General features: G+C 45.4%; 1 protein-coding gene across 2 annotated transcripts in view; it reads left to right on the top strand.

Moving 5' to 3' along the window:
* Positions 1–12,733, top strand: part of CPLX4 (complexin 4) — a 30,480-nt gene extending 17,747 nt beyond the window's left edge. Inside the window, exons 3-4 of one of the 2 annotated variants that reach the window (XM_083575933.1) lie at positions 9,680–9,808; positions 12,241–12,733. In XM_083575933.1, the coding sequence (XP_083432059.1) occupies positions 9,680–9,808; positions 12,241–12,468 (357 nt within the window). In that variant the 3' untranslated portion in view covers positions 12,469–12,733. The remainder of the gene's footprint in view (positions 1–9,679; positions 9,809–12,240) is intronic. The other variant, XM_083575934.1, reaches the window with a different exon arrangement.
* Positions 12,734–13,538: the final 805 nt, after the last annotated feature.

Genomic DNA, 13,538 nt, shown 5'->3' with positions numbered 1-13,538 from the left:
GTTTGCATCCGTTTCCCTTAATAGAATGCATTACTGCATATTGTTGTATGCACTGTAATGCACACTTCCCCTTGCGTACGTGCATTTGTACCAACAAACAGAATTTGAAGAAGGGCAGATTTTGAACTATGGCTGCATTTTGGCTGCGTACTGTTTGAAGAAGTGCAAATTACATTAAAAGGTGAAATAATAATAATAATAATAATAATAATAATAATAATAATAATAATTTATTATTTGTACCCCGCCCATCTGGCTGGGTTTCCCCAGCCACTCTGGGCGGCTTCCATAGAAACCAAAAATACACTAAAATATCACAGATTAAAAACTTCCCTGAACAGGGCTGCCTTAAGATGTCTTCTGAATGTCAGGTAGTTATTTATCGCTTTGACATCTGATGGGAGGGCGTTCCACAGGGCAGGCGCCACTACCGAGAAGGCCCCCTGCCTGGTTCCCTGTAGCTTTGCTTCTCGCAATGAGGGAACTGCCAGAAGGCCCTCGGCGCTGGACCTCAGCATCCGGGCAGAACGATGGGGGTGGAGACGCTCCTTCAGGTATACTGAAATGAACTGAATCTCCCCAGGATCGCCACCTGTAATCTTGATTTGTTCAACACAACCACCCAGAGCCTGCTGCTTTTTAAAAGCATTTTCTCCCACTTTCCCTTGTTGCCTCTGATCCCATGAGAGCAGCTATAGTTTGCTCCCTCTCTTTTCCTTCAAATTTTTCATGTGGCCTCTGGGTCAGCATCATTAGGATACAGCTTAGCAGGACTGCAGATTTACTGTACAGCAGGGCAAGGTGGCATAGGCTGGATTCAGACTGGTTTATTTCAAATCACAGAGTCCCATCAGAAGAAAATGGTTGAAGCAATTGGTATTAAGAAGAAAATATATGTATCGGGGTGCATACTGATATACCTATGTCATAGAATAGAACCTAAGGAACATCTAGTCAAAGTCCTGCAACGCAAGAATCTCTAACCTCTCCTGGTATGTCCCATGGAGGACCTTATGGTCTTCAAATAAAAACATATTGGAGATCCCAGGCCACAGGGAGGTTAGGCTGGCCTCAACCAGAGCCAGGGCTTTTTCAGCCGTGGCCCCCCGATCTGGTGGAACGCTCTGTCACAAGAGACTAGGGCCCTGCGGGACTTGACATCTTTCCACAGGGCCTGCAAGACAGAGCTGTTCCACCAGGCCTTTGGCCAAGGTGCAGTCTGACCCCCTTTCTCCTTCTGTATTCTTCACAGAACCCTAGCCCAATGGTTGCCATTAATTTGATTCTGAATTGATTTTAGAATGTATTTCAATTAATTGACTGTGATTTTATGTAAACTGTGCTGTTTTTATTGTTGTTAGCTGCTCTGAGCCTGGCTTTGGCTGGGGAGGGCAGGATATAAATAAAATTATATTATTATTATTAAAGCACTCAGGACAGATCAATTAGCAGGGAGTTTCAGAGCATAGGAGGAAGACTGAATCATGGAAAATGTGGAACCAACATTACATGGCACTTCTACAAGTGCAAGTTCCACAGACTGAAGTGGCCATGGAGCATATCCTTCAGGTAAACTGGTCCCAAGTTATGAAGGGACACTTTCAACGGAGCCCAGTAACAAAATCAGCAGTGTGAGGATCAAATCCAGATATTTTCTTCTTCCTCTTTGACCCTCCTGCTACACTTCATGCAGGCTGCCGGCTTCATTCATTTTCTCCTCCTTCCTGCCCCCTTTTTAGCGCTTGGCATGTTTCTCTGATCAAAGTTTCTTTTGTGCTTTTTAAAAGTGTATGTTGATGGTTGCTAGGTGCTTTTAGAAAAATTCTTTATACACTGTTTTTAAAGCGGAACCTTGCAAACCTTTAGAATAAAACGTTAAATTGAGACCCTACTTTGCAGTTGGTGCAAAAGGACAACAGTGGCAGAATGGAATTCAATACAGTGGTACCTCGGGTTACAGACGCTTCAGGTTACAGACTCCGCTAACCCAGAAATAGTACCTCGGGTTAAGAACTTTGCTTCAGGATGAGAACAGAAATCGTGCAGCAGTGGTGCAGAGGCAGCGGGAGTCCCCATTAGCTAAAGTGGTACCTCAGGTTAAGAACAGTTTCAGGTTAAGAACGGACCTCCATAACGAATTAAGTTCTTAACCTGAGGTACCACTGTATCTGAGAATACAAGACGGGTCTTTTCTTGTTGCCTAAACCAGGCTTCCCCGGCCTGCAGGCTTCTGATGGAAGCTGTAATTCAAAACATCTGGAGGGTACCAGCTTGGAGAGCAGGGGAGCCAACTCCTGGGGGCTGAGGCTACTCCTGAATATTTTTGGGGTGGGGGCCAGCAGTGGTGGAGCAAGCTGATTGGGCACCTAGGGTGGCGTGTGTGCCCTGTGCCCAGGGGTAGGGCCAGCCGGGGCAGGACACTCTGCGGGGCCTCCAAGGATTCTTCCTGCCTCCTCCCACTCAGCCACCCTACAGCTGAGGAGGAGGCGGGAGGTGGACAGTTTGGAGCAGTGCGCACGAGCCTGCGGGCGTCCAAGCCACCGCATCACTCCCAGGAGAGATGTGTGGCTCGGTCGTGCTGCAGGCCCCGCGGTGAGTGCCGCCTGGCATTTTGTCACCCCCCTCAGTGGTGAAACCCGGGGTGGCCCACCCCCACCACACACCCCTTCCTCCGCCCCTGGGGGCCAGGCCCCCCAATGTCCAAAAAGCGTGGAGGTGAACTGCGGAGCCCTGGCTCCTCCTAAATATCCTGACATCATGTGTACCCCATCATCCTCGCAAGCCAGCGCCTCTGTGGAGGCTAAAGAAACACAGCCCCAAACATCACTTTCAGTCCTGTTGTAGATTTGAGCTCCTGACAACATGTGTGTTAACTGTGCAAAAGCAGAACTACAGTGAAGAAATAGTGCGATTGCTTCACTGCGTGTCAGACTTTGCAACTCAGGGCCAAATTAGAAGTGACGTTAGTTTCGTGAATGTAGTGAACGTGCACTTTTTAAAAATATGGTAAAAAATATGGAGGAAATCTGGTTCACCTCAACTTGCTTGCTTCATCCAGGCAGAGTCAGAAATCCCCTACTCATTTGTCATGCCTCAGCTTGCAAGAGAGAGGAATACCAACTTTTACTTAAACTGGCAAACATTCAGCTCAAGGGTAATGACCTTTCTGCCACTGATTCTGCAGAAAATCGAACAGAACCAGGCTACAGAAGAATCTGGCACCAGAATCCATTTGATTCAGGGGAAACCTGGGTTCAAGTTTCGGTTTTGCTGTGAAACTCTCTCAGCCTAACCTACCTCTCAGAGTTTTTTGGGGGGGGATAAAATGGAATAGCCCCCATTACACTTCCTTGAATTTCTTTGAAGACGGGCAGGAATGTAAATGTAAAATATATATTTTGATGGGCAGTCTGGTATAAATCTGATATAGTACTCTCTGGTTAAAGTGATGTCTGGTGTTTTTTTTAAAATGTAGGTAGCTCTCAGAAGATGTACTTTAGATTTTAGTCTGTAAGAGGCCCCAGGTTCCAATGCAAGACTTAAACCTCCAGGGTATTTGGGGCAGACTTATATGACAAAACATGTCCTTAATGAACCTTAATCCTATTAATAGGATTGTCAGGGTAGATTTGTCATTGAAAAGATGTTTTCATCCATGAGTCCTATGGCTTGCTCATAAGTGGAACTCTATTGCTGGAATGCTAAAGGGGCACAGAAAGTCACTTAGTGCAGGATTTGATATATATAGGGACTCTCCCCACTAAATGTCCTCCCGGGTTTACATGGCTATTCTGCAAGCAAATGTGTGTACACCAGGTGTATGCCCAACCTCTGCAGTCCATGAACAGTGTCTGTAATGACTAGCAGCTATCAATCTCTGTATCCCCTACAAATTTATCTAATCCTATTTTAAAGTCATCCAAGACGGTGGCAATCACTACCTCTTGCTGGAGCAAATTCCATAGTCTATGCACTGTGCGAAGAAGTACTTACCATTGCCAGACTTGAATCAGTCAACATTCAGCTTCATTATAAAACAGGGAGGAAAAATCATTTATCTGCTCAGTTTGCCCATAGCTATGCCCAAGAAGGTTAGCGGTTCGAATCCCCGCGACGGGGTGAGCTCCCGTTGCTCGGTCCCAGCTCCTGCCAACCTAGCAGTTCAAAAGCACGTCAAAGTGCAAGTAGATAAATAGGTACCTCTCTGGAGGGAAGGTAAATGGCGTTTCCGTGCGCTGCTCTGGTTTGCCAGAAGCAGCTTAGTCATGCTGGCCACATGACAAATGCCAGCTCCCTCGGCCAGTAAAGCGAGATGATCAGCGCAACCCCAGAGTTGTCCGCGACTGGACTTAATGGTCAGGGGCCCCTTTACCTTTTTATGCCCGAGACTGCCTCTGCTGCTGCATCAGAAGGTGGGCTGGGGCTGGGTAACTTGAATACCTTGGTTCAAGTCCGACCCTCCAGAGCAGAAGAAGAGAAGAAGAGTTTGGTTTTGATATCCCACTTTAACACTACCCTAAGGAGTCTCAAAGCGGCTAACAATCTCCTTTCCCAGTGTGGGAGGCAGTGTGGTGTAGTGGTTAAGAGCGGGGGACTCGTAATCTGGTGAACCGGGTTCGGTTCCCCGCTCCTCCACATGCAGCTGCTGGGTGACCTTGGGCCAGTCACACTTCTCTGAAGTCTCTCAGCCCCACTCACCTCACAGAGTGTTTGTTGTGGGGGAGGAAGGGAAAAGAGAATGTTAGCCGCTTTGAGACTCCTTCGGGTAGTGATAAAGCGGGATATCAAATCCAAACTCTTCTTCTTCTTCTTCTTTCCTCCCTCCCCCACAACAAACACTCTGTGAGGTGAGTGAGGCTGAGAGACTTCAAAGAAGTGTGACTGGCCCAAGGTCACCCAGCAGCTGCATGTGGAGGAGCGGGGAATCGAACCCGGTTCACCAGATTACGAGTCCACTGCTCTTAACCACTACACCACACTGGCAGGAGAAAACAAGCTTGTTCCCTCTTCTGTGTGACAGCCCTTGAGCTATTTGATGATATCTCCTCTCAGTCTCCTCTTTCCCAGGCTAATCATACCCAGCTTCTTCAAACGTTCTTCGTAAGGCTAGGATTCCAGAAGAGGTCACCCTCTTCTGCCCGCATCCCAACTTGTCAATATCCTTCTTAAATTGTGGAGCCCAAGTCAGAATAGAGTGGGACTATTACTCAGGGCCATCTTAAGCATATCCGGCGTTGTGGTTCAGAGATTCCTGCACTGCAAGGGGTTGGCTCTCCCAACTCTACAGTTCTATGTGGTCAGGAAGGCCCCTGGCAACCTGAAAAACATGAGGGCAATGTTCCTTGAACAGAGGGCCAGGACTCATCTGTGGGCCTTGGGCCATTTTCAGATGGGTCTTAGTACCACATTCTGACCAGTGACCCCTCACCTGCTTGACCAAGCCCTAGGCCTTGTTATAGGCATTGGTTAGACCAATGTGGTTGGGAGACACCAATGTCCCAAGGCTGAGGGAGGAAGGAAGTTCTCCCTCCTCTGAGGGGAAAGGGGCAAAGGAGGTGCTGAAGGAAATGGGATAGAAGGAGGGGGAAGTGTTATAAGACAAAGAAGCGAATGTAAAAGAAAAGGGCAGTGGTTGTGGTATTGGTGTTGGGAGTAGTGTACAAGCTGAGTGAGAATGGGATAAGAAAATGCAGGAGATGGGTATTAGTACTTTGAAAGGCATGTAGGTGTAAGGAAGGAGAAAGTCTTCTTCACCTAGAGCAGGCATAGACAAACTCGGTCATCCAGATGTTTTGGGACTACAACTCCCATCATCCCTAGCTAACAGGACCAGTGGTCAGGGATGATGGGAACTGTAGTCTCAAAACATCTGGAGGGCCAAGTTTGCCTATGCCTGACTTAGAGCATCAGGGTCAGTAAAAAAAATTGGCAGCATCAAATAAAATGGGGAGGCGGAATCACAATACCTCTTTAGCACAAGGAAAATGGAGCTATGGGACTCCTTGCCACATGCAAAATCCTCTGGCAAAGAACTTAGCAATTTCTACAGGTGGGTTAGCTATTGGTAGAGATAGAGAAGAACGTAACTGTCAGCTGATTATGCCAGACTCTGCCTCCTTCTGTCACCATTTTGTGACTGGTGAACCCAAGTAATTTCCAGTCATCTTGTGGGCTCTGGGGATAGGAGGTTTCAGAACCCCTGACTGAGGGGATCACAGATTTCCCTTTTGGTGAAGGCCAGGGGTGAAATAACTGGATGTGGGTCTACTTAGGGCTCTTCGGAAAAGAGATATGAGACTTTATACAGGCCCAAGAGGATTTTATTTCTTACTGAATCTGTTTAATTGGCCTATATGTGTTAGCCAGGCCAGCATAATGAATGGTTAGGCAAGAAAAGCAGTTCAGTACCTGCAGTGCCACCTGGTGGTGGAGGATAGTTTATTTACCACCCATAATCGTGTAGAAAAATCTTTTGCTGAAAAGGTCTGAACAACAGCCATTTACATTTGTTTGTATGAGTGAATTGCTACTTGTTAGTTTGTATTATTTATGGATCATCTTCCAATGGAAACTTGCCCAAGGAAGGGGAACTGACATTCTTTTATCCTCATCTGTTTTGGTTTGTTTGTTTAGTTATATTGATAAGCCCCCTAAAGTAACACAATTCATTAGAAACACGTAACAAACCACTAAAGACTAATTACTGACAGCAACAGCAACAACAGTAATCAGGTCCTTCCTCCTCTAGCTGCCTGCTGAAAAAGATACATCTTTAACTGAAGGCCCAAACCACATTCCTTGTGCTGAGAAGGCAGCACAGGCCGGTCAATATGTTCTGAGAACTGTTCTTTTAAAAAACGTATTGTGGTCGAGATGCATGACAAAAAGAGCTAAAGGCTACAGAAAGAGGGCGGGTAATAGTGATGTTCAGTCACCGAAAGACATTCAAAATAGAATGCCAGGCAGCTAGGGGAGTGGGGTGGGGAGAAATTTGATTCGGTTCATATTTAAAGGTGAATCTACCTGATTTCCAGTTTATGGAACAATATGCAAACTGAAGCACAGCCATCCCTTAAATTCTTACGTTTCTGAATTTTGCAATGCCAAATGATGTGTACAAAAATGCATAAACAAGAGCAAATTGTGCATTGAAATGCATATGTTAGTGGAAATGACATATAAGGACGCATTTTTCAGGGGGAAGTGCTTTACTTGGACAAAATTGCATGCAAAAATGTTTATAGTAGGAGAAATTCGCAGTCAAATGCTGATGAATTTTCATAATAACTGTTTAAAAAGGGGGGAAAAAGGAAATTGATGTAGAAAACTGAACTCAAGAGTGGAAAAATGAGAGGCTGGGAGAAACTGAAATTGACTGATCTGCCCATTCCTAGATGCAACCCATTCCTATGCAGGCTAATTCAGAAGTTAGTCCCAATGGGCTAACTCTAAAGTAAGTTTGCTTACTGTGTTTCCTATGGCATTGTTTCCTATATATATCTACTGTAATGCCTTCTTGATGGGAGCAGTCCTTTCTTCAGACAATGGCCATTTTGTTTAGATTTTTGCCGTGATGGACCCAGGCTTTCTATGTACAGGATTTGTGTTTTTTTAAAACAAAAAACAAAAAACACACAGTTCACCCATCAAAGATAAGCATTAATGCTTCATTAAATCTCCAGAACGAACGCTGACAGCAGCTAAAGGCCAACAGGAATAAGCATCAATGCTGTCAGCAGGAGGTGTTTCAGAATGTAAGATGGGATCGTGCATCTGAATAAAAGTAGGAGCAAATGAATGAATGAGTGAGTGTGCACACAGTGCATGAATAGGCACAACCCTTCAGGAGCAGAATGGGTTGGCCAGCTACTTAACCAGTTATTTACTCACATATTTATTCTTGGTAGACAGAAGTCCAGCGCATTGTTCTGCTTTAGCATTTGCGAACCACAATATTCAGGAACCAGGGTGTCACCTGATACTATGGTGTTTGCACTGAAATAAATGAGGAAAGTGTATATGTATAGGCAACGGCATAACTAATTGCTTCATACAATAGATGGATCAGAGAATTGTAACAAGGTATACATCTGAATCCACATCTGGGTCTGAGAAGAAGAGGAGGAGGAGGAGGAGGAGGAGGAAGAAGAAGAAGAAGAAGAAGAAGAAGAAGAAGAAGAAGAAGAAGAAGAAGAAGAAGAAGAAGAAGAAGGCTATTTATATCCTGCCCATCCTGCCCCAGCTACTCTGGGCAGCTTCCAACATAATGAAAACATAATTAAGCATTAAAAATTAACAAAATCCCCATACAGCATTGCCTTCAGATGTCTTCTAAAGGTTGTATAGTTACTTATCTCCTTGGTTAGGAGGTCACATAACTCCATACCCTCCAATATTTCTCCAATGAAAAGAAGGGCATCCTAAGGAAAAGTGGGACATTCCAGGATCAAATCAGAAACCGGGATGGTGTCTGTAAGTCCAAGACTGTCCCTGGAAAATAGGGACACTTGGAGGGCCTGTACTGCTATTAATGATTTGTTTTATATCACTGTGGACTGGCTTGATGAAAAGTGGTAAAGGTAAAGGGACCCTGACCATTAAGTCCAGTCGTGGCCGACTCTGAGGTTGCGCCGCTCATCTCGCTTTATTGGCCGAGGGAGCCGGCGTACAGCTTCCGGGTCATGTAGCCAGCATGACTAAGCCGCTTCTGGTGAACCAGAGCAGCGCACGGAAACGCCTTTTACCTTCCCACTGGAGCGGTACCTATTTATCTACTTGCACTTTGTGCTTTCAAACTGCTAGGTTGGCAGGAGCAGGGACCGAGCAACGGGAGCTCACCCCATCGCAGGGATTCGAACCGCTGACCTTCTGATCGGCAAGTCCTAGGCTCTGTGATTTAACCCACAGCGCCACTCACGTCCCGTTATAAAACAAGCAAACCAACCAACGCATGAGAGTAGATGGAGTTTCCTGCTCACCAACTGACACTTTTCCAAGTTTGGTGTGATTAGGGTGGAAGGATTCACAATACCAACTGTGCTCTGTTTGTGACATTCTTGGGGCGTTTGGCTAGTAGCTACTGCTGACAGGCGAACGCTAGACCAGAGGTATTGTTGTCCAAACCCAACAGGTCAGTCCTTGCATTCTTGTAGTCTGGAGTAACTGCCATGATTAACTGTGTCTTATGAGAATATAACCTTGTTTATATAGTGTGAAAGTATGTTCCTATCGAGCAGGTGGTGAAACAACGAATCTGTCAAATGAAAAGGGAGGTGACCCATGCCTGTTAGCTTTCTTAAGAGAGAACAGGTTCACTTTTGGCACACACAATAAAAGGCAATTGAGTAGGCCAGATTTTACATTTCTGGGTAATTTTATTGTTCATTATTTCACCCTTCTGACTGTAACAAAAAAGCATGTCGTCTGGCATGAATATGATGTAGTGGAAAAAAATATGTATGAATGGATAGTAAAGGCTGACTTGGAATGAAAGAGTTGGTCAGAAAAAGTGACTCATGGTGCTTCTAATTTAGCACTGTGGAGCAGGCGGCTTGGTAGGACTTAAAAGCGGCTGAGTTCAGAACGAGCCACTGCCATCTTACCACCATTCGTTAGACCTGGAGCTCAAGGGGGGAAGACATTTCAGTGGCAATAAAACTATATCTCCCCCCACTTTCAGCTTTCACTTGGCAAATGGCTGAAAAGAGCAACTCCATGTCTCAGGGTCCTTATGGCTAATCGGTGTTCCTGTAACAGTCAGGACACAAGGCTTTGCTGCCAGGAAATCCTGGCTCAGTTCATGCCACATGTGACGGATTTCTCCCTCCACCCAGTTCTGCCAGTGGTTGACTCACTACAAATCCTTATCCTGAAGGTCTTGTTTATATCTGTAAGTTAAATGTAGCAGTGTGCAGCGGCTCTGCATGCAGTCCAAGTCACAAGTCAAATCACGGTGCCTTGAGGTGTCATTGTTTGCGTGCCAAGGTTGAATCAGGATGTTAGCAAGGTGTCCCAGGTCAAGAGTAGCAACATCCTCTTGTCCTCCAAAGCCTCGTTTGTCGCCCACACACACGAAATGCTGGAGAGCTGTTTCCTATCATCTACCTACCTACCTACCTACCTACCTACCGGTATCTATCTATCTATCTATCTATCTATCTATCTATCTATCTATCTAATCTATCAAACCATCTATCTATCATCTATCTATCTATCATTTATCTATCTATCATCTGTCATCTATCTATCTATCATCTATCTATCTCTGTCTACCTATCTCTATCTAATCTATCATCTACAGTGGTACCTCAGTTCTTGAATGTAATCCGTTCTGGAAGACTATTCGAGTTCCAAAACATTCAAAAACCAAGGCACAAAGGGGTACCTGAAAATTCAATTGAGAAAATTGAAAAACACGCAGAGGAAGCCATCTGACTTCTGAGGTGCGTTCAAAAACGGAAGCATTTACTTCTGGGTTTTCAGGATTCGGGTTCCAAAATGTTTGTCAACGGAGACGTTCAAGAACCAAGGTACCAGTGTATCTATCTATCTAAAAGCAAAACTAAGCTGACCATAAGGGGAATGGCCTGTTGCTGTTTGAGTGAGGAGCAGGAAAGAGAGAGAGTGGGGCAGGAAGATGGATAGCTCTTAGCTTTTAATCAGAGGGGGTTATTTTGCCAGGGCTCTCCAATCACTGTGCATTAGGGGAGGGACCTTGATGGAAAAACGTTTTACTTCATGTGTGCTTGTTGCTCTCTAGTAAGTTCTGTCTCTCTGGAGCATGACTGCTTGGAAACTTATGGTGAACCAGGCGGTGCCCCTTTTCTCACAGTCTCCCATCACTTTCCATTTTTATTACCAACAAATCAGTTTTATTTTCATGCCGTGTTTTCTTATTGCTCTTTTTCATTTCGTTTGTTTGTGCCATTTTTTTGTGTGTGTGTTGAAGAGTATTTGTAGTACGGTGTTTACTAGTGCTATTTTTTTCATAGAAAAAGAGGTGCCAGAGCTCCCCATGAACGCCTCTCTTGTTCTCTTAGAATGGCAATGGCACCCACCTGAGAGGGGCTGGAACTAGGAGAGAGAGAGAAGAGTTTTCTTCCACCTCTTTCCCTCACGGCCCTTAGAGAGACCCTTTGCCATAGCCTGAGCAAGGATTTTACTGGCTTAGCCTTCTAATGCATGGAGTGCTTTGGGATGGGAAGGAAAGAGGCAATTGACCGAAGATGCATTGCCCAGGGCTGCAGCTGAAAATTTGTAGATTCTAGATCCCCCTCCTTAGATGGTGATGTGTATTATTTTTATTACTTGAAAATGTGGTGAGCTAACATGGCTACACCAGAAGGTGCTCCCAATCATTATGATCAGGGATGCCAACTTGAATAAAATATGGGGGGAGGCCCCGCCCGTATTATGATCACAATACATGGGCCACGCATGTCGTTTGAATGGTAATACCCATCAAATATTTTACGGGGGGTGGGGCTGAAGGGACCTCGGCCCCTAGATGTTGGCTCCTATGATTATAATGACAGGGGCACTGGACGTCTGCCCCCAAACCCTGCCCTGCCCCGACAGCAGAATTAGCAAATTTGTTGTGCAGAGAAAAGCGTTGCACAACATGGCAGGGGAAGTCCTGCTCACCCTGAACGGGGCTGAATATTTGTTTTTGCAACTGCGGCAATGGCTGCATTGCTAACTGGGCATAGAAATATTACAATGTTTTTGTGAAATATAAGAATCCCAAAATCCTTTTCCTTCTTCCTTCTTGGCATCTGTCTGTCTCAAGAGACAGTGGAAAGGTCTCTCCGCTGGTCCAACCACTGGAGAGCTACAGAGCCTGCCATGGCTGTGGAGGCCAGTACAAGAGAGACATGTTTTATTGCAGCTGGGGCAGATGAAGGAGTCCAGGTTTGCTGTTAGCATGGCGTTTCTTCTCTCAACAATCATTCCTCCTCTGGTCACTGCTGCAGATACGCAGCCCGACTATCTGTCTCCAGGCACTGTGGTCATCTGCAAGGTATTTGAACACAGAACCAGACACAATGAGAAAACAGGAAATAAAAGAGTTATAGCAATTGCTATTTCCCCCCCGTCTGAACTTACAAGCACTACAGGAAGTTTTTATTGGTGCATGATTTAGATTTGACTTGATGGGATAATTTAAGTTCTCCCTGCAGAACATGCTCATCACTTATTTTACTTATATTCCTTTCCTGTTCCCTTTCCCTCCTTGCTCAGAGCGAATTAGATGAGAATCAGATCCAGATGGCTGGGGACGACGTGGGCTTGCCGGAAGACCTCCAGAAAATGGTGGCGGAAGATCAAGTAGAGGAAGAAGACAAGGATTCTATACTCGGGCAACTTCAGAACATCCAGAACATGGACATGGATCAAATCAAAGAAAAGGCCCAAGCCACCTTCACTGATATTAAACAGGCAGCTGGGGAGAAGTGTTCTGTAATGTAAATAGAGACATTTACAAGATCTGCATACAAATACCCCATAGAAATGGAAGGCTGTGGCTGCGGCTGCTACTCATTCTCTATCCCTCCACGAAGAAAGATGTGTGTGTGTGTCCCCCCAAAAAGAAAAAATCTGGTAAATAATAAGGGTATGTGTGCTGACATATGATGGTGGAGGCAGAGGGACCCCAAGGTCGCAGGTAAATATCCAAACCTAAAGCAGCAATTGCAAATGTTGTTGTTTAGTCGTTTAGTCGTGTCCGACTCTTCGTAACCCCATGGACCAGAGCACGCCAGGCACTTCTGTCCTCCACTGCCTCCCACAGTTTGGTCAAACTCATGTTGGTAGCTTCGAGAACACTGTCCAAACATCTCGTCCTCTGTCATCCCCTTCTCCTTGTGCCCTCCATTTTTCCCAACATCAGGGTCTTTTCCAGGGAGTCTTCTCTTCTCATGAGGTGGCCAAAGTGTTGGAGCCTCAGCTTCAGGATCTGTCCTTCCAGTGAGCACTCAGGGCTGATTTCCTTCAGAATGGATAGGTTTGATCTTCTTGCAGTCCATGGGACTCTCAAGAGTCTCCTCTCTTTAGATTTTAGTATTTGCAATTGCAAATACACTTGCTCATATAGGTCCCTGCCAACGCCCATGATGGTGTCAGGTTCTGAATTACGTGGCAAGAGCCACTTGTGAATGGAAGTATTCTCAACTGCTTAAAATTATTTTGCTTTCCAGGATCGAAGAGAAGTGCGGTAGTTCACACCTTGGGTTATTAGAACAGACTTTCCTAGATAAAAAAATATTAGAGTTGGGGGGTTTCTATTCTACGCGAGGACTTTGCTGAGCAGAAGATATTCCTATTATATTCCAGTGTGGGCAGTGATGTCATAGAGTAGGGTTGCCGTTCCATCTGCCCCATCCCAGCATGCACCATGTGGGTACACCATAGAGACAGGAAAAGGTAAAGAGTGGTCCTTGCATGCACACTCCTTGGCTCTGCTTGCAAAGCAAGTCTTTGTACAGAGAGCAGGTGTGTCCATAGAGATCGGGAAAAGTAAAGCGTGATACTCACACACA

This window comes from Podarcis filfolensis, assembly GCF_964270895.1.
Source record: "Podarcis filfolensis genome assembly, chromosome: 11".
NCBI lineage: Eukaryota > Metazoa > Chordata > Lepidosauria > Squamata > Lacertidae > Podarcis > Podarcis filfolensis.
This window is presented reverse-complemented; position numbering and strand designations above follow the sequence as displayed.